The sequence below is a fragment of the Sander lucioperca genome, chromosome 15, assembly GCF_008315115.2.
Source record: "Sander lucioperca isolate FBNREF2018 chromosome 15, SLUC_FBN_1.2, whole genome shotgun sequence".
NCBI classification, from domain to species: Eukaryota; Metazoa; Chordata; class Actinopteri; order Perciformes; family Percidae; genus Sander; species Sander lucioperca.
In genome coordinates this window covers 8,245,682-8,266,535 of record NC_050187.1, presented here as the reverse complement: position 1 = coordinate 8,266,535, position 20,854 = coordinate 8,245,682, and the positions used below count along the sequence as shown (strand labels likewise).

Genomic DNA, 20,854 nt, shown 5'->3' with positions numbered 1-20,854 from the left:
CTGCGCTGTGGACGTGTGTGTGTGTGTGTGTGTGTGTGTGTGTGTGTGTGTGTGTGTGTGTGTGTGTGTGTGTGTGTGTGTGTGTGTGTGTGTGTGTGTGTGTGTGTGTGTGTGTGTGTGTGTCGCCCGGCGAGCCGCAGGACAAGCTAGTGGAGTTTAACTCCGAAAAGACAGTTAACCACTGCCACATTTTAGCTGCCAAAGCTCCGCTGCTCACTGCTCACTGCTCACTCAGTGAGAAGAGGGGGAGTGGCCAGCGGCTAGAACGGCAAAAGCCAATGTGTGCTTCTTTTACATTTCTAATCCAAACAACGGCACTGCACTTACTCGTTCCCGTAGCAAGACACCTGTCAAGTTTGAAATCCATCGGACTAACGGTTCGAGCTCATAACACCCACACAGACAGACGTTCCTGCACTTTATAGATAGATGACATCTAGCAATTACTTTATCTATATGTTGTAAAAAGAAATATATATATATATATATATATATATATTTTTTTTTTTTCAATTTTTTTTTTTGTTGCTAAAATCTAGTCCAGTATGTAATTTGGTTAAACCTGAAGCTAAATTATACTGATTGCTGCTCCCCCTAATTCGTCTTGACTTGATACTACAAATGCATTTACTTATACCTTGTGAATTAATGTCAGTTGATATAGATTTCTTTTCTACCTCCGCATATTTCTTTTTTGTAGTCAAAATTTAAAAGCAGCTGAAAAAATCTAATTTTGCCTTATAACGTTTTGCAGTTCCTTGACTTAGACAATCAGACCACTGAAAGAAAAAGTAATAATGTTCTCATTTTAGATTTTATTGCTCATTCACACACCCATGCAAACCTTCCAACATCCATATTTGTATCCACACAATCTTCCATGAGCAGTACAATATGGCATTTTAAATAAGTAACAAAGGAGATTCCAGTCAAATCTACTGAAAACAAAATGTAGACTGGAAAGATAAAGAGGTTTTCAAGTAATTGCCAAATTCAATGAAACTTAAGGATTTTGAAGGTGCGCTTCTAATGTCAGATACACAGTAGGTGCACCAGCACTGAAATCTTAGGACCCTTTCCCTGTCTTTTAAAAAACAACATAAGGCTAATTAAGTGTCAAAATGAGGTCAAAACAGCAGAGTCCAACTAACTGACTAACCATTTACAGTGTTGACATGGATGAGAAAACATTACCCCACCAGTATGAAAAAGCAAGGGACTACATTACAGCCCTCTGTACTAAAACAATAATTCCCAAACATATGGTATGTATCTCCTAGATCATCATTTAACATTTATGTCAACTTTCAAACATGCTGACAATTCTAAATTGTATGATAAGGCAGTTAAAATCTGTTCACGCATGTTAAGGAGTCGATCTTTGAGTAGACTCTGCTGCGATGCCCTTTACGGAGTCTTCAACTAGTGTACTGTCTGCCTTGATTAAAGCCAGCTTGGTTGTAGTGCTGCCCGCCATGTTGGAAGAACTGTTCAAACTGTCCTCCTTGGTTAAAATTCTGCCCCCCTCTCCCTCCCCAGCCTCCTCCTTGTCCTGCTCCTCCTCCTCCTCCACCACCACCTCGGCCTCCTCTTCCCCTACCCCCACGACCTCCTCGACCGCCGCCTCTCTCCTGATGCCAACCTGCATCTTTTTGGTAATTGTCATGGGAACCTCCTCCTCCTCCTCCTCCATGGTAACCAGGGTCCTGGAAGCCTCCTTGGTTGTTCCCTCCTCCTCCGTAACCACCTCGCCCTCCTCCCCCCTGATGTCCTCCTGCATCTTGATAGTGGCCCTGGTTGTAACCGCCTCTCCCTCCTCCACCTCCGTCTACCCAGCCTCCCTGCACCTTCCCCCCTCTGCCGCCTCCTCCTCTACCTCCCCTGTCTCCATGTCCTCCTCCGCCTCCTCTCTCATATCCTCCACGGCCACCTTGGGAGTAGTGATCGTAGCCCCCTCTGCCGCCTCCATGCCCACTCCCACCATAGTGTCCTCCGCCCTGGGGAGCATCCTGACGCTTCTGCCAGGAGGGCATCTCTGGGGGAGGAGGCTCGATCTCACAGGGTCGGCCTCCCCTGTCTGGCACTCGGCCCATTAGAACCTGGAAAAAGGGACACACTTTAAAACAAAACGGTTTAAAAGGAAGCCCGCTAGCCAAGTAGCTCAAAGCTCAAAGGAGCGGAGCAACAGAGATCTTGCGATATAAGGCCAGATGACCGTAAACGACGCATTTCACTTCATTCGGCGTAAAAATGTCAGACCTCCACTGCTCTGCTCCGTGGGGAGCTCTGTGCACTGGTGCCACAGAGTGAAGCCAAACACTGTTCATCTAAACACAGCGCCATGACAGAGAGCTGGATTTAAATCAGCAAAATATCCCTTTACGGGCTTCCTTCTTAGGATTGCTGAAGTTGCTGTAAAGTTAGTTAGTAAAATCTATTTTCGATCTATAACCAGATATTTGTCTGATTAAAGGCAGAGTTAGTAATTTTAAAAAAAAAGCAAGCAAGATTTGAAAGTAGCATATCCTCGGGGCTCTGTCTAACCCCTCCTCCTGTCCTCGGGCTCCCCCCACACACAGACGTGCAAAACGTAGAAATGTTTAATTTAAACATCTGCTTTATCCTGCAAGTTTTAACACGCATCAAAAAGCTAAACTTTTGTTTAAACAATACAGAACAGTCATGAGAACATGGACTCACATCACTTATAAACAGAGAACACGATAAAAACAGTGTCTGAATAACCTATGACATAGAAAAAAAGTGTTGTGACTATACTGTGTTTAACCTACCTTATTTATGGCACAAGCAGTCTTCTCTCTTATCTTGCCACTGCTTGTACGTAGGATCTTGGAGAAGTCTTGTCGAGCAGCAAGAAGGTGGGCAGAAGAGATTTTACTTTTGGTGCCAAGAGCAGAACGGAGTGGCTTGTAAACTTTGGCCAACTTTTCAGCATGCGTCTGTAATAAGACATACAAAAGGAAGTCTTATTCATTTTAGGAAAGCAATACATCAAGTGTACAGTATGTGGTTTACAGCATTTTTTGTTTTGTTTTTTTGGAACATAAATGTCAATCATCGGAAGCAGTCATGTAGTCCATTTGGGATGGACCATTTTAATGGTATGTAATGAAAATAAAAAGTTCATTTATTCATTCATATTGCAGAAATCCAAACACACAATACTTTGAGGTACAATGAAAAGAAAGTAGAAAGCAGTTTCCATTACAGGCATGCAGAAGCACTGCTACAACATTTTTCAAATAATGCTTGACACATGTAGTTGAACAAGAACAATTGTTGAGGATTTCTCACATTATAGTATACTGTGAATCTTTCAATTTTATGCCCGGGCCACACTGCCTAGCTTTACCTGGTAATGACAGCAACCTTGTTAAATTGCTGCGACTCGCAAGCATGCAGTGTCCACACAGATAGACAGTCCTATCTGTTTACATTGAGATTGCCCTTGATAATGGTCAGCTATAATAGAATGTTTAATTTCATTATGTCATTACAGAAGAGGTTAAGATTCTGTCCACAGAAATGCTAGAGGGTTTAATTTTTACACTGAAACAGTAAGCGTTGAGTTAAAAATAAACCGGAGGCTCAATGGTGTTTTTTGCCTCCAACGTCGCCTTCCAGGCAGCTAACCCTAACCTTAACCCTAAACATAACCATTGCCGCGCTGCCTGAAAGGCGACTTTGGGGGCAAGAAACACCAAACCCATTCATATTTTTTTCATGTCTGTAACATATTCTACAGATATTGACATTGAAATTGTAGTGAAATTGTGACTGACAATATGACTGACGTAAGATCCTTTTAGCTGTCTATTTTTGAGAACTGTATGTCACCAAATGAAAGCAACGCACACGCGGTGCTCAGGTAGGCAGTGTGGCCCAGGCGTTAGACTGTTGGTTGGACGAAACAAGCTATTTGATGACATCCCCTTGAGCTAGATAACATTTTTCACCATTCATGTTTTATAGACCAAACAATCAAGAACATTATTATCAGATTCATTGATAAATCGTTAGTTGCAGCCCTGAAAAAGATTCTTGACATGTTAAACAAACTCATTTTCAATAACTCCTTTCCCTCCTCAGCAGGGCAAAGAAGAAACCCACATGGACAAGATGCCTAACTTTTGCTCAATCAAACACAACGTGTACAAAGACTTCCTGTCTAAAATGCTTTAATTGTGCTCCAGTGGATAGTGCCCCATTTTCAGATTTAGAAGGATATCAAGTTTCCACATACCTTTGCTCTGTCAGACCAACCAAAAGACTGCACGGTCACATCAAGACGTTTCAACAACATTTTTCTTCTCACGTCATACTCATTTACAAGTGCTTGGTTTATAGCTTCAATTTTTTCCTGGCAAAATGAGAAAAAAAGAAAAGAGAAAATTTATGTAAAGGTTATTCACTTGCATGCAGTGTTCCTCAAGTATATTATATTTCTTTATTGTTTTTCTGTATTTACCAAGTGCACAGGTCCAAGGGCCTTCTTCATCAAAGGCTCTCCTACGTGATTTGGTGGGACTCTACTTATGGCCTCTTTCAGCTATGAAAAAGGGACAACGTGCAGATGTGTGTGTGTGTATTATGAGTGCATGAATAGACATTTAAAAATATAGATCAAACAGCAGATACAATACATTAAACTACACTGACAAAAGCAGAAATGTGTACAACCAGATGTCTTCTAACACTGTGACTAAACATGACAGTATGTTTGGACTGAACCTGCTGACAATATTTATTGCATATCATTATCATTATTATTATTATTATTCTATGTTGATGTCACATCATTCCAACTAAAATAGGCATTTACTGTTAAGGACAGAAACTCTTTTGAAAACGGATTCACAAATGGAGTTTTTAAAGTTGGGTTTGCAGCTCCTAGAACGAAGTTTAAAGTTAAACAATCCACAGATTCAGTGGTAGGGGACACATTACAATCCAAATTTTGCACTGTGGACGACCACAGTGTTTTTCGGTAGCTATTGTCAGGAATTTAAAGAATGGCCAGCTTGAAATGCATGTTTAACCCTTCTATGAGAGCACATCATCTCTCTGTCAACAGACCTTCTTCTCAATTCCACTGAAGAACTGGAACATGGTGATGTTTGCTGGAGGCTTGGACATGCCCAGTGCCATGCAGATGCCCTTCAGTTCCTGGAACATGGGGCTGCCTGAATCCTGGGTTTTCTTTTCAGGCTTATTTACCAGGATCATCCTTGACGCCTCCAAGTCAGACACCAGAAAGGCTTCAAAGGCAAAAATATTGGACTGGTTAAATTTCTAGGATGCTCAGGTTTCAGAGTCATATTTAAACAGTTAAAATGCTATCTGGCTGAAGAAGTTACCTTAGCACAAAAAAAACAAATAAAAGTCACTAGAAATGTAATTAAGGGTTAAGAAATTCAGCTGTGTTTGGTGGGGCATACAGGAAATCCACCTGTCAAAGTCTGCTTTCTGCAGTTTGAGCAGTTCCACAAAGAACTACACAAAGGCTGCTGTCAAAAGATATATTCTAAATTGTACAGCTTGTTCTAATATTACCGTAGTAGTATTTTTACACGTTGTGGCTAAAACCACAACTTACTTTCTGTTCATGGTAGAATTGCAAAAAGTAACGCTGTTGCTCTCCGTTTTTGTCAACATGAATAAAGTTGGAATTGTCAATGGCCAAAACCAACTGGTGGTTCAGTGTTTACTTTCAGTCTTAGGGCAGCATCGCTGGATAAGATTGATTAAAAAAATACAAGATAAATAAATAAAAACAGTGTCTACCCAGCTTTGGTGTAGCAGTAAGCCAGAATGCACAACACATGGACACACCTTAATAACAACTTGTAGCCATTTTTAACATCATTAGTTACAACTGAGTTTGACAAGTCACAATATCTGTTGTATGAAACGCCTATTGTATGGTGAAAAATTAAACATTTAATCATCCCAACACTATGCTGAATGCCCTTCAAAACACGGTTGAATGAGAGAAAGCCAAAAGCACCAGCAGAAAACTGAAACAAGCCATATCATCTTACATAAACTTAGCTTAAAATAGCACATTATTTGACAATGTACTACTTAAAGCTACCAGGTCAGTTGTTCACTTTTCCTTGGATTACAATGCCTGGGTTTCCCCAAGTGAAGGAGTTGTATCATTGCATAGAATGACATACTTTCAGTCATGGTCTAAAACAGAAAAATTACTAAATACGAGTTTCCCAGTTGTAAGAGGTGTATAGGCCTTTGACAGCAGACATGTCAACATGTTATGATGGGATCAGCACAACCATAGTCAATTACAAGGTAATGGCTATATTTCATTTTTATTTGTCAGTTCCAGGGTCCGGGGAATTGTGAATGTTCGCTCACTGGAATACTTAACGCACAATATGTAATTTTCTGCCGTTAGGGGTCTCTCAATCAAAACAATAACAAAAGACGAAGTTTGGTGATGTTGTGAAGTAGCGTGCGATCATAAAAGGTTTTGTCTTTACCACTATTGCAGTCAGCTTCTCCCGGTTAGGATTCTTTCTGTGTTCAACATTCAGGAGGTCTCCACCTCTCCAAAACAAACAGACTCACTGATTTAAACCGGTAAAAACACTGAATAAAGCGGTTTCACGTTAAAAATAAGTATTTCCCTGACACTGTTCAACCGACCTGAGTAAAGATTACTCATCTTGCTTCTTTGACAACTTAAAATCCAGTAGTCCAATGACTAAAATCATTAATTTGGTTAAAATATATAGCTAAAAATGACCAAGATCTAGTGCGTATCATAAAATGTGGCTTAAAACTGGATAAAAAGTCAATTTATGACAGCTTCTGGCAGACAACCACAATGCTGATGCATGCGCAAAGGGGATTGATTCTGTGTAAATACACAACTCAACAAAATATATAACATAGGTATAGGTCGTGTTTAGACATTTTAATGCGGAAAAGTTACATATTAAACTTTTAAAAATGGGACAGAGCTATCATTATAAGCTACCCATGTGCTTTTCCTGCTATAAACAAGTCAAAATGTCTGCTGTGAAAAAGGTCTAGTTCTTTAAAAGGGCCTTCACGCTCAGGTGTTTTCAGATATCACTAATTACACATCTGCTCAGGTGGAGGTTTGCACACAGTTGAGTAAGTGAGTAAACCCAACTTCATGACCTAAAAGTACAGTAACACTAGCATTTTGCTAAACAAAACTACCCTGCATTTAGCCCTGAAAAAGGTTGTGATTGCAGGATGCCAACATACATGAACATAGTAAACAATCTGTGAGAGCGATGCTAAAGTTTGAAGTGTGGTAGTGGAATATTGTACTAAACTAGGGGATGGCACCAAGCTAAAATATCTAAAATAATGACTTTTCTATTTCCCAACGCAGCACATCAGTTTTTCTAAACAGTTGTGTGGGCTTTAAATAAGAAAAAACTGGGAGAGGGTGCTTATAATTGTCAAGGGGACGTACCGCATTCTCGTGACAGTTTTTTTTGTCTGAAAATACGTTTGAAAAAGTGGAGTGTTATATTCAGTCTAGACTTTTATATGTCTATATACATTCACAACAGCAGATGGCTCCAAACAGCGAGCCACCTGACAGTGAGGAGGACGTTCTATATAAGGTTTTCTGAGAAACACAATGGATTTCTGCTCAAAATGTTCCTGAATATGACCACAAGTTGTTTCACTGCACATACCTAAACATAGAAAGTAATCTCAAATGATGTAACAAATTAGAATTGTCCTTATTTTTAAACTCTCATAAATTAATTAAATAAATGTTTTTCTTCAGAAGTTTGCTGAACTTTTCAATATTATCCAGGGATGACTCCAATTATAAACATGTAACATTTGAAGGCATTTTACTGTTTTTGAGAACCTGAACTGAGTAACCTATAAAAAAAGAATGTGTTTCAGCGGTCAATGTTGGATTTCTTTTAGTCGGATTCGACCATGCAGAGTGCCATCTGGGACTCAGTAAAAAAGTGTTTGGGTGCAGGTTCAAACTTTTTTGTGCATGCAACAGTGCACGTACACAGAAAAACTATTTCAAGCTCTGATGACAGTGCAACACTTCATCATAGGTGGGTGTGGTATAGGGCTTTGACTCCAAACTTCGTTATTCGAATATTAAAAAAAATAATGATATTCGAAAGAATATTAGGCAGCCCTTAATATTCAAACCTGTTATGGGCATTATTTTTTGTAAATGTGTTTGCTTGTAAACATTGTTTTCAATTCAGATTCCGAGGCTTTTTCAAGCATTTCAAAATGTAACTCTCGCTCGGCCGTGGCTCGGTAGCGCTGCATTTCCCCCGACTCATTTCTTGGCTGACTTTTAATAAAACAAACAGTTGTGGCAGTGTGTTTCTTTTTCTTCTGGAAACATCATTGCCTGCCTATTGACATTGACTGATACACTGCCCTCTGGTGGACAGAACATTTACAACTTAAGTTTGATACCAATGTAAGTCTTACTGAAGGCATTTAATGGTCAAAATATTATTAATACATATTTGAATATATTCAAATATTAATATTAATAAACAAACAAACTTCAAATATGATTTTTGGGCAAATGTCAAAGCCCTAGTGTGGTACAACAGTCCACATAAAGTGCAACAGACTTTAACCTCACAGGTTAATGCAGCAATGCTTTTCTTCAAAAAAAGATTTAGGGTTGCGTTTGAAATTGAGATGGTGCAAAGTGCTGTTATCATACTAATGAGCAGCAGACAGTCGGTCCTGTTGAGGAACCTCTGGGTGATGTCTCCACTGGTGAGGATAGAGTAAGGACAGGCGAGCTCTGACAGCAGGCCACTCATCTCCAGCTGGAAGCCCTCTGCCTCGCTCGAACCTGGCAGGCAAAAAATCAAAAAATGAAATATCCCCGCCCTCTTCTACCATTGGTTTAAAACGCTAAGTAATCCAATCTAATTACTTAATAGCCCACAAAACCCAAACCATAGCATGTGCCAAGAATAGATTCAATTTTTTCACTTCTTTGCCATCGTCATCAAGCTTTAGCTTGCAAGAAAAGGGAAAGATACTAGTAGAATCATTTTAAGTGCATCACTTCTGTTACTATTCAAATTGTTCTAATAATTCTGCAGCAGGAGCAACTTTACTTAACAGTGATAAAATATGTCTTACAGTTAGTGGCGTGGACATTCTCTTCCAGCTTGCAGTAGAGTCTAAGCTCTGAGACTATCCAGGCACAAAGCTTAGTAAACTCAGGGGAAGCTGCTCCTCTGCTCACAGCAGAATCCAGAGCTCCTTCCTCCAACAGAGGGCCTTGGTACCTACAGTGACATACATAGTTCATATAAAACACTTTTTCTTTTTACTTCATTTCGAACATTTAAAATAAAACAACATTACATACATTTTTTATATAAAAAAAGAAAAGAGGAATTAATAAATGACATAAAACAACATATTAAATCTGACATACACAACTACCCTTATCAGTAACGTTACAGCTTGGCAGTAAAGATAAACAATACTGAGGCTTGGTTCAAGAAGCAGAGCGGGGTTTACACTAGCCGCACAGACGTGTCTCGGGACATTACTGACCTGTGAGAAGCTACAAGATATTTCAGCATAGTAGGCTAATTAACCAAAAAAGACTTGGCATCAATCATGGCAGTCATTTTTAGAAAGTGGGGCTAGAACTGGTTAATAGAAAGGAATGTGTTGGAGCTAGCCTGATATAAATCATGACGGAAGCAGCTTCTGCTGACGCAGCTTGTGGCACAACATGATTACAACCAGTCTGTAGATCTATTAATACCAGTGCGCACACAGATAGCTATGGTTCACATACATAGCAATGAAAAATGCATCACCGTCAGACTGGAATAACCGTTAGCTACAACAGCAAGTTAGCCGTTTTGCTAAAGCAAGCTACACTGTAACGTTAATGTGCTGGTGGCTAAAATAGGAAAGACTGGCAAGGCTGGTCATTGGAATGCCAGCTTTCGCACATCATTTTCATACAAAGGCAGACATATCACGTTTTTTAACTTACCCTAAATCTTCAAGAGAGACGAGGATGTCATTCTCCATCCCAATGATCTATTCTTATGCTCTAAAATCACGTACTATATTAAATAGAGTTTTCACATCAGCAGCCAGCTCAGCTGATACACGTTTGACTTATTCTACTACTTCTTTGGATTTATTGGTGGTTGGCAAACCAATTTACAGATGCTTTACCGCCATCTAGCGGACTCCAATCATGGATGTATTAAGACTCCAATGTGGAGCAGTAGAAAGAAGGTAGTTAATTATTAAGAAAAAAAAAAAGTAATCTTTTTTGTACAATGACAAATTCCAAAACACATATATACCAGGGGTCGGGAGGTACATAATATGTGAAAGAGTAAAAAAAAAAATCTAAAAATATAACAGAAAATACATTAAATAATTTAGCAGTTCATGCAATTAAGAAATTTACAAATATCAAGAGTCTTAAGGCTTTGGGGTTTGTAGAGTGCTGAATAGTTTATGTATTATAGCATTTCATTCATAAAGATTTTAAATAGAGGTTTTCTGTTACAGAATTTACTTTTGTGAATGTGAAATTTGCCGAGATAACGAAAAGATTGATGATGTAATACTGTTTTTGTTTTAGAATGCAGACATCATAAAAACCAATGTCCTTTTAAAAGAGGAATCTGATCCTTCTGTTCCAGGTTGAAGGGCTCAATAAAAGACATATTTTCCCTATTATTGTTCCTTCAATGACAACAGACAAGGAGAAGGAAGTGGTTCAGTGTTACCTCTAAATAACATCATTACACCTTTTGGAATGGCATCCATTACAATAGCAAACTCTTTTGGGGTGACAGGGATGTTAAAGAAGGACACAAATTCAGAGTAATTCATTAGAAGACCATCTGTATTGAATAACTGTTTGACAAATAGAATATTATTGTGAAACCAACTCTGGAAAAATAAGGATTTGTTTTTGAATAATATGTCACTGTTATTCCATATGAGATACTTATGAGGAGAGAAACTGTGTTTGTCATTAAGAGACCAAGCTAATAGCATTTGTTTGTGGAAATTAGCTAATTTAAGTGGTCATTTTTCAGTGTTGTAATTGGACAGAAGCAAAAAGGGAAGACCACCTAATTTAGAAAACATGTAATTTGGAATAAAATTCCAAATGGATTCTGGGTAACAGAGACATTTTCTAATCCAGCTGACTTTAAAGGTATAGTTCAGGGTAGTAACATCTAAAAAGTTAAGTCCACAAGATTCAATTGTATTCATCATAACAGTATTTTTTATATGTTTTTTGTTTTTCCAGATAAACTTGAATAGCATTTTATCCATAGACTTACAAAAAGAGGAATCAACAATTTAAAGCAATTGCAGCGTATGTTAGCCTGGATATACCTTCAGCTTTTGTTAATAAAGTTCTACCTCTTAATGACAAGTCTCTCTGGAGCCAAAGATTGCATCTTTTCTGAGTTTTATTAATAATGGGGCTAAAGTTCAAATTGCATCTTTCATCTTTAGTTTTAGTTATGCAATTTGAACTTTTAAATAAGCTACCTGAGACTTCACGGGAATGTCATATAACGATGTATGTTCACACTGTGTAATGGATAACTTACACTTATTAATATTCAGATAAAGGCCTGATGCTGCATGGAATAATTGAATGTGCTGAATTGCAATAGGAATTTGATTTGAATCTTTCAAAAAAAGTGTGGTGTCATCAGCCACCTGACTTATAGTAACTTGTCTGCCAGCAAGATAAATACCCTGTATATTACTTTCATGAATTAATGTGGAGAGGAGTTGGGCAGCAAGGAGAAATAAATAAGGAGAGAACGGACAGCCTTGACCATGATAACTGAAAACAGGGGGAGGTACCATATTTAAGTTTGATTGAAGCATTACTGTTAGAGTAAAGTGTTTTAAAGCCCTCCATAATCTCACTAATCCATACCTCTCTGAACTCCTTCAGCCCTACACTCCATCCCGAACACTCCGATCCTCCTCTTGCTCACTGCTTTTCACTCCTTCTGCCCGCCTGTCCACAATGGGGTTTAGAGCCTTCAGCCATTCTGCTCCTCACCTTTGGAACTCCCTCTCCCGCTATCCATCCGTACCACAGAGTCTCTACCCACCTTTTCCAAAAGGCCTACCCCACATGATTCCACTCTCCATCAAAATAATGAATAGATTGCTTTATTTTAATTTTCTATCTCAATCTTTTAAATGTGTTTGTTTTAATTTAATTATATTTGCCTTTTTAACTGTATTTTTGCTTGTTTTAACTGTAAGGCGTCCTTGAGTGCTATGAAAGGCGCCCATAAATAAAATGTATTATTATTATTATTATTATTAGGGCCCGAGCAGTGAAACTGCAAGGACCCTATTGTTTTTGGTCAGATTATTATTATTTTTCCGAGTCCTTCGTCGCATTTTTGAGGGGGTTAGAATGCACGAAAACTCACAAAAATTTGCACACGTCACAACTGGTGAAAATTGCAAAGATTCAAAAAATAACTCATATCCACCACTCTATTGCAGAAAAAAAGCTTTTGGACCTATAACTCCCAAACCGTACATTGCACATTCAACAACCATATATTTTCACGTTCCCTGGATCCAGCTGAATCTCCTGATATAGGCCACGCCCATTTCCGCCTAGACTTTTATGCATGAAAAATCACGAAAACCTACTTTGCCGAACTCCTCCTAGACCGTGCGACCAATCTGCACGAAACTTGGCAGGTAGCATCTCCAGACCGACCTGACAAAAAGGTATCCAACGAATTTTTATAGGATAAAAATTGTGCATATTACACACAAACAAATTTGTGTAGCTAAGTATGAAAACACTAATTTTGCCATATCTCGACCAAAATAAATGCTATCAACGCAAAACGTAAGATTCTTGTTTGCCATGACCCTCTGGAGGTGGCCCACACATTTTATGAAAATTGGCCACTAGGGGGCGCTACAAGTACATGAAATTTATACCTCATGAACGGCTCATCCGATTTTTACAAAATTTGATGGGTACCATCACTCCTGAGGCCAACCCCACAGTGGGATACCGATTGATCAAAGTGGGCATAGCCTATGGGACCCACATTTGGATTCACCACTTACACTATGATGTGAACAACTTTAAATTTACAGGGTATATGTACAATGGGTCTTGGACCTCACCTACCAAAAATTACACATGTGGACCACTAGGTGGCGCTATAATGACGTCAACCGTGTTTTTGCCTATAACTCCCACATTACACATCGCACATTAGAAAGCCTTACATCCACGTGTTCCTTGAATTAAGCTGAATCACATGATATAGGCTGTGCCCATTTCCACTAAGAAGTTTTTTCTCAATATCACACAATGGGCAAAACCAACTTTTTCGAACTCGTCCTAGGTGTCCAGATGGACCTGACCAAAAGTTATCAAAAGAATATTGCTATGTTAAAGTATGCGCATTTGACGACCAAACAAATTTTCCTACCTAGCTACCACACACATATCATATCATATCTCAGCCAAATTAAATGTTATCAGCAAAGAACTTGAGATCATTGTTCAACTTCCCACTACAATGCTCTGTACCAAATCTGCCAAAGATCGGCCATTAGGGGGCGCTATAATCAACATTTATTTGTTTTGGCCAATAACTTAATGCATTTAAATGGGAAATTTGCAATTGCAATATCTCTGCCAGAGTAAATGCTATCAACACGAAACTTGTGATGCTTGTTCAGCATGCCGCTCTGAGGCTCTCTACCAAATTTGGTAAAGATCGGCCAATAGGGGTGCTATAGTCAACGTAGACCAGTTTGGGCCATTTTACCCCTTCTGAGGTCGAGCATATAGGTCATATACGACGCCAAACGTCACTTCTGATTCATAACTTAATAACTTTATAATTATAACTAGTAGAAACACAGTCTTTTGGAGCTAAAAGCGAACAGTCGTCGCATTCTGCTGATGTCTTTGTTGTCTTCCTAGCCCTTACAGAAGGTTTTGTATCGGTGACTGGCGACTGGCGCCTGGCGCCGGGAGGCTTGGACCCCGTCACAACTGCTTGCAGTTCTAGTTAGGGCCAGAGCACGAAAGTGCGAAGGAACCTATTGTTTGTCTAAAAGTATTCCAATTTACATGAAACTTAGAATGTGTGGTCTACATGTGATATTGCGTCCGCCAGTAACCCCCCGGGGCAAGGGGCGAGGGCCCGTCATCGCTGCTTGCAGCTTTAATTATTATTATTATTATTATTAATTAAGCTACAAAAATAGTTACCAAAACCAAATTTGGAAAGTGATTGATAAATAAATTTGTGTTCTAAGGAATCGAAGGCCTTATAAAAATCTAAAAACGGAATAAAGCTATTATCATTAATCAGTTCAGAATAATCTAATACATTCAGAACCAGTCTAACATTGTTTGCAATATGCCTGTTTGACGTAAAGCCAGATTGTGATTCATCAATTATAGAGGCTAAGGTTTTTTTAATTCTATTGGCCAGAATAAGAGCAAGTATTTTGTAGTCATTACGTATTTAGCAAACAGATAGGTTGCTAGTTGTCTATCAAAAGTACATCTTTTTGGGCTTTTGGAATGAGAGTGATAAGGCCTTGTGTTAATTGTTGAAGGTTTATAACCTTCAACAATTAATGTTAAAGCATTTGATAATGTCAAACAACCATCCTACATTATTCATTTAATTTGAAGTAGGCCTATTTTATGAGAAGCATTTTCTTTAAGTATTTAAGTAGGCTAATAACTCATTGAGAACAAATGTTTCATTTCATAATAAAAATTGTGTCTGTGCCGTGTATAGCATTGTGAATTAGTTGTTATTGTATGTATATCAAAAGCTCCAGTTCACAGAGCGAGTAAAAGACTTTTACTAGCTGTAGTCATGTTGTAATTGCCTTTTTTCCAGATTAGAGCAATAGCCCCTCCAAATGTCTGTGCACGTCCCTGCCACATGCTGTTGTCTTTCAGGAACGTGGATGTTTTAGCCGCCTTCCAACAGCATCACTCTGTATGCGGGATGAGAACTGCATAATGACGACAGTCAAGGCTTCCCTTTGTTGTGATCCCTCGCCCTCTCTTCCAGTCTGTGTACGATGTCAATTCCGTCTAGAAGTTTTTTCTTCACATCTGGGCAGACCTCCTGGCAAATACGGATAACTTCAGCTCTGATGTCTTCGCGCTCTTTTCCAGGGATCCCCAGCAACCTCAAATTCCATTGATGGGAATATCGTTCCAGCTCCATAATACGCCCTTCACATGTCTCAGTTTGTTGCTCCTCTGTTTTCAGCCTAGATATCTTTATCTTTAGATGCCTTGATATCTTTCATCTCCCCGGATACAAAGTCAATTGTTTTTTTAAGGCCTTCAATTTTGAGGGTGTTGGCACTGACCATTTTTTCGAGGCTATCAGCTTGATTATTTATCAGAAGGGAGAGCCTTGCCACAATACTGTTTGAATCCTCAGCCACAGTCGGTTTACCTTTCTTATTCCTCGGCGAATTGGAAGGGGTGTCAGACAGCGGAGTGACCGAGTAGTCGTTAACTTCGTCTTCCATTTAAACTTCAGCTGTGGACTTGTTAGCATTACTGCTAGCATAACTGGAACTGGAAGTAACTGGAAGTCCATTTGGATGGATTTGGTGTTAGTCACACGCTCTTTACTTTTGTTTTCGCCGTTTGGCATGGCAACAGGCAGTCCTGGAGTTTATTTTACTCACCAACAAGCACTTTAACGCTTGTCATAGACTGAAATGTACGCTTTTGTTAGCGGAGTTTGAGAATCATCGCCTTACCGAGCCGCCATCTTGCACTGACCCCAATTATTAAGAACACTGTTAACGTCTTCCAAAGAATATTTTGTCATGTCATGATTTGCTTCCTTTAGTGCTGATACTACTTGCATTTTTTCCTGTCATATATAATCATACACCTTGGTATTGACTTTGAGTCACAGACACAGACATAACATGAAAGCTATTAAAATTAGAATATTTCTGTTAAATATCGTTAGATAGATAAACAACATAGGCCTACATTTATTCCAAAATAGCCTAAATTAAGAGATGTGCCCTCTTTGTAAAAAACAATACAGTATCATATTTGATTTGATTATATTCCTATAACTTAACTTTTGGATTCTCATTTTACTTGCGTGTTTTACTTTAATACATTTAGCATTTTTGGAAGGAGCCTGAAAACAAGAATTTTAATGCCAATTATTGCGTCACTGTAATTGTTAATAATTATTAAGATATTGTAAGATTTACAAATTATTTATATATTTGAGTTAATCTAATCTGTTTATACAGTTTACTATTTACATATTTGGGGTTAAACAGTTTAAAGGGATATTTCACCGCTGGAAAGATGAATATGTTTTTAAATTGGGTCATTTATGTAGTAGAAATGTGAAATAATTTTAAAAGTAGGTGCCTTCTAGACCGAGAAAAGTATTTTTTTGGCTCATGTGGATGAAAGACAACTCCCAGAATGCACTTGCTTCGTTTCACTATGAGGCCACTCCCAAGCCACGCCTACCGGTTACAGTCAAGTCAAGTGGGTCTTATTGTCATTTCAACTATATACAATGTATATAGTGAAACGAAACAACGTTTCACCGTGGCTCAAGTGGTATTACACATTTAAAATATATAAAAACGACATTATATAAAAATGACATACGAGACAGGCTAATCCAAGCTGTGTACAGTAAGGATGGGACGCTGCTGACCTCAACTGAGGAGGTAATAGGGCGGTGGAAGGAGCACTTTGAGGAACTCCTAAATCCGACTAATACGCCCTCTATGGTAGAGGCAGAGCTGGAGGATGATGGGGGATTGTCGTCAATTTCCCTGGTGGAAGTTGCTGAGGTAGTTAAACAACTCCACAGTGGCAAAGCCCCAGGGATTGATGAGATCCGTCCAGAAATGCTTAAAGCTCTGGGTGTGGAGGGGTTGTCTTGATTGACACGCCTCTTCAACATTGAGTGGAAGTCGGGGACGGTGCCTAAGGAGTGGCAGACCGGGGTGGTGGTTCCCCTTTTCAAAAAGGGGGACCAGAGGGTGTGTGCCAATTACAGGGGTATCACACTTCTCAGCCTCCCCGGTAAAGTCTACTCCAAGGTGCTGGAAAGGAGGGTTCGGTCGATAGTCGAACCTCAGGTTGAAGAGGAACAATGCAGATTCCGTCCTGGTCGTGGAACAATGGACCAGATCTTTACTCTCGCAAGGATCCTGGAGGGAGCCTGGGAGTATGCCCAACCGGTCTACATGTGCTTTGTGGATCTGGAGAAGGCGTATGACCGGGTCCCCCGGGAGACACTGTGGGAGGTGCTGCGGGAGTACGGGGTGAGGGGGTCCCTTCTCAGGGCCATCCAATCTCTGTACGACCAAAGCAAGAGCTGTGTCCGGGTTCTCGGCAGTAAGTCGGACTCGTTTCAGGTGAGAGTTGGCCTCCGCCAGGGCTGCGCTTTGTCACCAATCCTGTTTGTAGTATTTATGGACAGGATATCGAGGCGTAGTCGGGGTGGAGAGGGGTTGCAGTTTGGTGAGCTGGGGATCTCATCGCTGCTTTTTGCAGATGATGTGGTCCTGATGGCATCGTCGGCCTGTGACCTTCAGCACTCACTGGATCGGTTCGCAGCCGAGTGTGAAGCAGCTGGGATGAGGATCAGCACCTCTAAATCTGAGGCCATGGTTCTCAGCAGGAAACCGATGGAGTGCCTTCTCCAGGTAGGGAATGAGTCTTTACCCCAAGTGAAGGAGTTCAAGTACCTTGGAGTCTTGTTCGCGAGTGAGGGAACAATGGAGCGGGAGATTGGTCGGAGAATCGGCGCAGCGGGTGCGGTATTACACTCAATTTATCGCACCGTTGTGACGAAAAGAGAGCTGAGCCAGAAGGCAAAGCTCTCAATCTACCGGTCAGTTTTCGTTCCTACCCTCACCTATGGTCATGAAGGCTGGGTCATGACCGAAAGAACGAGATCCAGGGTACAAGCGGCCGAAATGGGTTTCCTCAGGAGGGTGGCTGGCGTCTCCCTTAGAGATAGGGTGAGAAGCTCAGTCATCCGTGAGGAGCTCGGAGTAGAGCCGCTGCTCCTTCGCGTCGAAAGGAGCCAGTTGAGGTGGTTCGGGCATCTGGTAAGGATGCCCCCTGGGCGCCTCCCTAGGGAGGTTTTCCAGGCACGTCCAGCTGGGAGGAGGCCTCGGGGAAGACCCAGGACTAGGTGGAGGGATTATATCTCCAACCTGGCCTGGGAACGCCTCGGGATCCCCCAGTCGGAGCTGGTTAATGTGGCTCGGGAAAGGGAAGTTTGGGGTCCCCTGCTGGAGCTGCTACCCCCGCGACCCGTTACCGGATAAGCGGAAGAAGATGGATGGATACGAGACAGGCTACATTTAGTGCACATACATAATAGACTATATATAAAGTGCAATTACTACTTAAAGTAGACATTTAAGACAGACAAGGGACAGGACAGACAACAAAATAATTTATATTTATACTGTTTATTGATCCCCAGTGGGGAAATTACAATTTACACTCTGTTTGTTAGAAATCACTACACACAGACCTGAAATGCACACACATGCTCAGGACCTATTCATGCACAAATGGAGAGATGTCAGAGTGAGTGGGCTGCCAGTGCTGGACCAGCGCCCTGAGCAGTTGGGGGGGGTACGGTGCCTTGCTCAAGAGCACCTGGCAGTGCCCAGGAGTTGAACTGGCATCTCTCCAGCTACCAATCCACACTCTGTACTTTGGTCCATACTGGGACTTGAACCCCAAGAAGCCACCCCAAGAAAGGGCATAAGTAGAGAGCAGCATTTCTATCTGCTCGGAAGGCTAGCAGGCCTGGTAGCTGGATAGTGGAGTCCGGTACACTGTTGTTTAGCCATGTTTCCACAACAACAAAAACACAGCAGTCTCTGAACTCGCGTTGGGAGTTTCGTTGAAGTTGGATGTAGTCAAGTTTGTTGTCTAATGAGTGGACATTTGCAAGCCGGATGGATGGAGCAGGTGGTCGGCTAGCGTTAGCTTTCCACCTAGCTCGAACTCCCTCATTCCGCGTTTCCGCTTTCTCGCACATCGCTTTCGATGTCCCCTTCCCCGGCTAGCGGTATTAAGCGACACCGCAGGTTGAGGTGCTGGTCCTGTAGCAGGCGAAGCTCGCGTAGTGTGTCGAGTATTCCGTCTGTAATAACGTTTCCTGCATATTCTTCGATCTGTACCAATATATCCTGGTGGTACACGTGCGGTACTTTTAATGCACATAATTGCAAGGTTTCTGCAGAAGAGAGAGCCTGTTAGCTTAGCTTCAAGATGGCTGACACTGCTTGTACCATATCAGCGATAAAGCAGGGGGGTGTTTTAGGGAGTGGCTATGATGTGATTGACAGTTCGCGGCAGTTCGCGGGGGAGGGGGGGGGCGCCAAAATTGTTGCTGCATACCCCTCTGACACTGGGTAGTTGCGCCCCTGCTTGTACCTTTGACTTTTTGGGGATTTTCTGTTCGTTTTTTAACTCGAAATGATACGTTGTATGCTTATGAGTCACGTACCGTCTGGTTAGCCTAAGGCATGGTCTAAAACTCTTTATATACGGATTTTTCCAGACTTCAATGGGAGAAATGAATGGGAAATTTACTTCCGGAACCCAAGGTCTCTCAGAGGAGGGGCGGGACTGTTGAGCTCTATTCGCACGGGATTAGAATCATCTTGGGACCGCGTGTGATTTAGAAAGTACCCCCTCACATCTGAGTTTCATGTGGCGCATTTGCACGGGATAAGCGGAGACTGCTTTTACTTGAATATACTGAAATATATGTACCCCGCCCAAGAGTTGGGCAACGTTACCTGGAGGCGGACAGGTACATATGCTATCATCCCCGCCGTGGCGGCACACATCACCGCCACCCTCAACTCGGACAAAGCCACGCTGGAGCATGTTGACGGACGGGGCAGTGGGCCAGAATATCTGTTTTTGCGATAAAATGTCGCACATGAAAAAATATATATATTGTAAAGTTACATAAGTGTTCTATCTTGAAAAATCTTCAGTTCTGCAGCCAAATGTATTGTATAAAGCTCCAGGTTCAATATTCTTTTCTCAAAAAATCTTTTCTCAAAAAATTCTAAATACATTATTTCAGACTGTTAATGTACCTAACAAGCATGCTGTTGAAGGAGTTATTAACCACTGTTGTTGATGCTGTTACACTGATGTCTTTCTTCCACTTACTGTAGTTGTGTCTGCTAATCTATTTGAAGACCTTCTGTCAGCACATTAATTTTTAAGATGAGTCACATGCATGTTACAATCTGTATTTACAAATGCTGTTTATTACCAAAATGTACATATCACTAAAAAAGTGTTGCGTACAATACACATTGTCTAAGATAAATTTGACATGTAGGAGTATGTTTACTTAATACTGCATGTCCTCAACTGAAGCATACATTCATGTACAAGCTCCACCTTCTACAAGAACTTGTACACATCAGATTATTCTGAGAGTGACACCCAAAGTTTCTTTTAATGTATTACGAGATATCCCCCAACTTAATGAGTCAGATAGAGATATTTGTGATCTTCCTTTATCCCTAACAGAAGTCAGTAATTGCATAGGGCTTCTTAAAGACAATAAATCTCCTGGTACTTACGGGTTAACTTCTGAGTTTTACAAGTTATTTTCTTTGCAGTTAGCTCCTTTTTTACTACAAGTGTTCAATTAAAGTATTTTAGCCAATACATTACCTTGGAGTATGACTCAGGGCTTATAACATCAAAACC

At 40.6% G+C, this 20,854-nt stretch overlaps 1 protein-coding gene and 1 long non-coding RNA gene across 2 annotated transcripts; one reads left to right on the top strand and one right to left on the bottom strand.

Annotated features, from left to right (window-relative positions):
* Positions 1 to 795: 795 nt before the first annotated feature.
* On the bottom strand, positions 796 to 10,218 carry fam98a (family with sequence similarity 98 member A). The gene is made up of 8 exons (XM_031296915.2): positions 10,055 to 10,218; positions 9,178 to 9,326; positions 8,747 to 8,881; positions 5,098 to 5,279; positions 4,490 to 4,570; positions 4,265 to 4,381; positions 2,793 to 2,960; positions 796 to 2,099 (listed from the first exon to the last, which is right to left on the bottom strand). Exons 1-8 carry the CDS (start codon positions 10,090 to 10,092, stop codon positions 1,419 to 1,421), a joined length of 1,551 nt encoding a protein of 516 aa, XP_031152775.2. The 5' UTR covers positions 10,093 to 10,218; the 3' UTR covers positions 796 to 1,418.
* On the top strand, positions 7,923 to 8,687 carry LOC116047890. Its single transcript, XR_004104504.1, has 2 exons — positions 7,923 to 7,984; positions 8,618 to 8,687. It is a non-coding gene; the product is annotated as an uncharacterized LOC116047890 (long non-coding RNA).
* Positions 10,219 to 20,854: the final 10,636 nt, after the last annotated feature.

What these genes read in the sequence shown, in the direction of transcription:
- fam98a (XM_031296915.2), bottom strand. Translation starts at nt 10,092, where the DNA reads ATGGAGAATGACATCCTCGTCTCTCTTGAAGATTTAGG. An exon ending in CGACTGTCTGCTGCTCATTA is followed by an intron (nt 5,280 to 8,746) that starts GTATGATAACAG and finishes TTGCCTTTGAAG; the next exon opens with CCTTTCTGGTGTCTGACTTG. An exon ending in CTGCTTGTGCCATAAATAAG is followed by an intron (nt 2,100 to 2,792) that starts GTAGGTTAAACA and finishes CCCTTTTTCCAG; the next exon opens with GTTCTAATGGGCCGAGTGCC.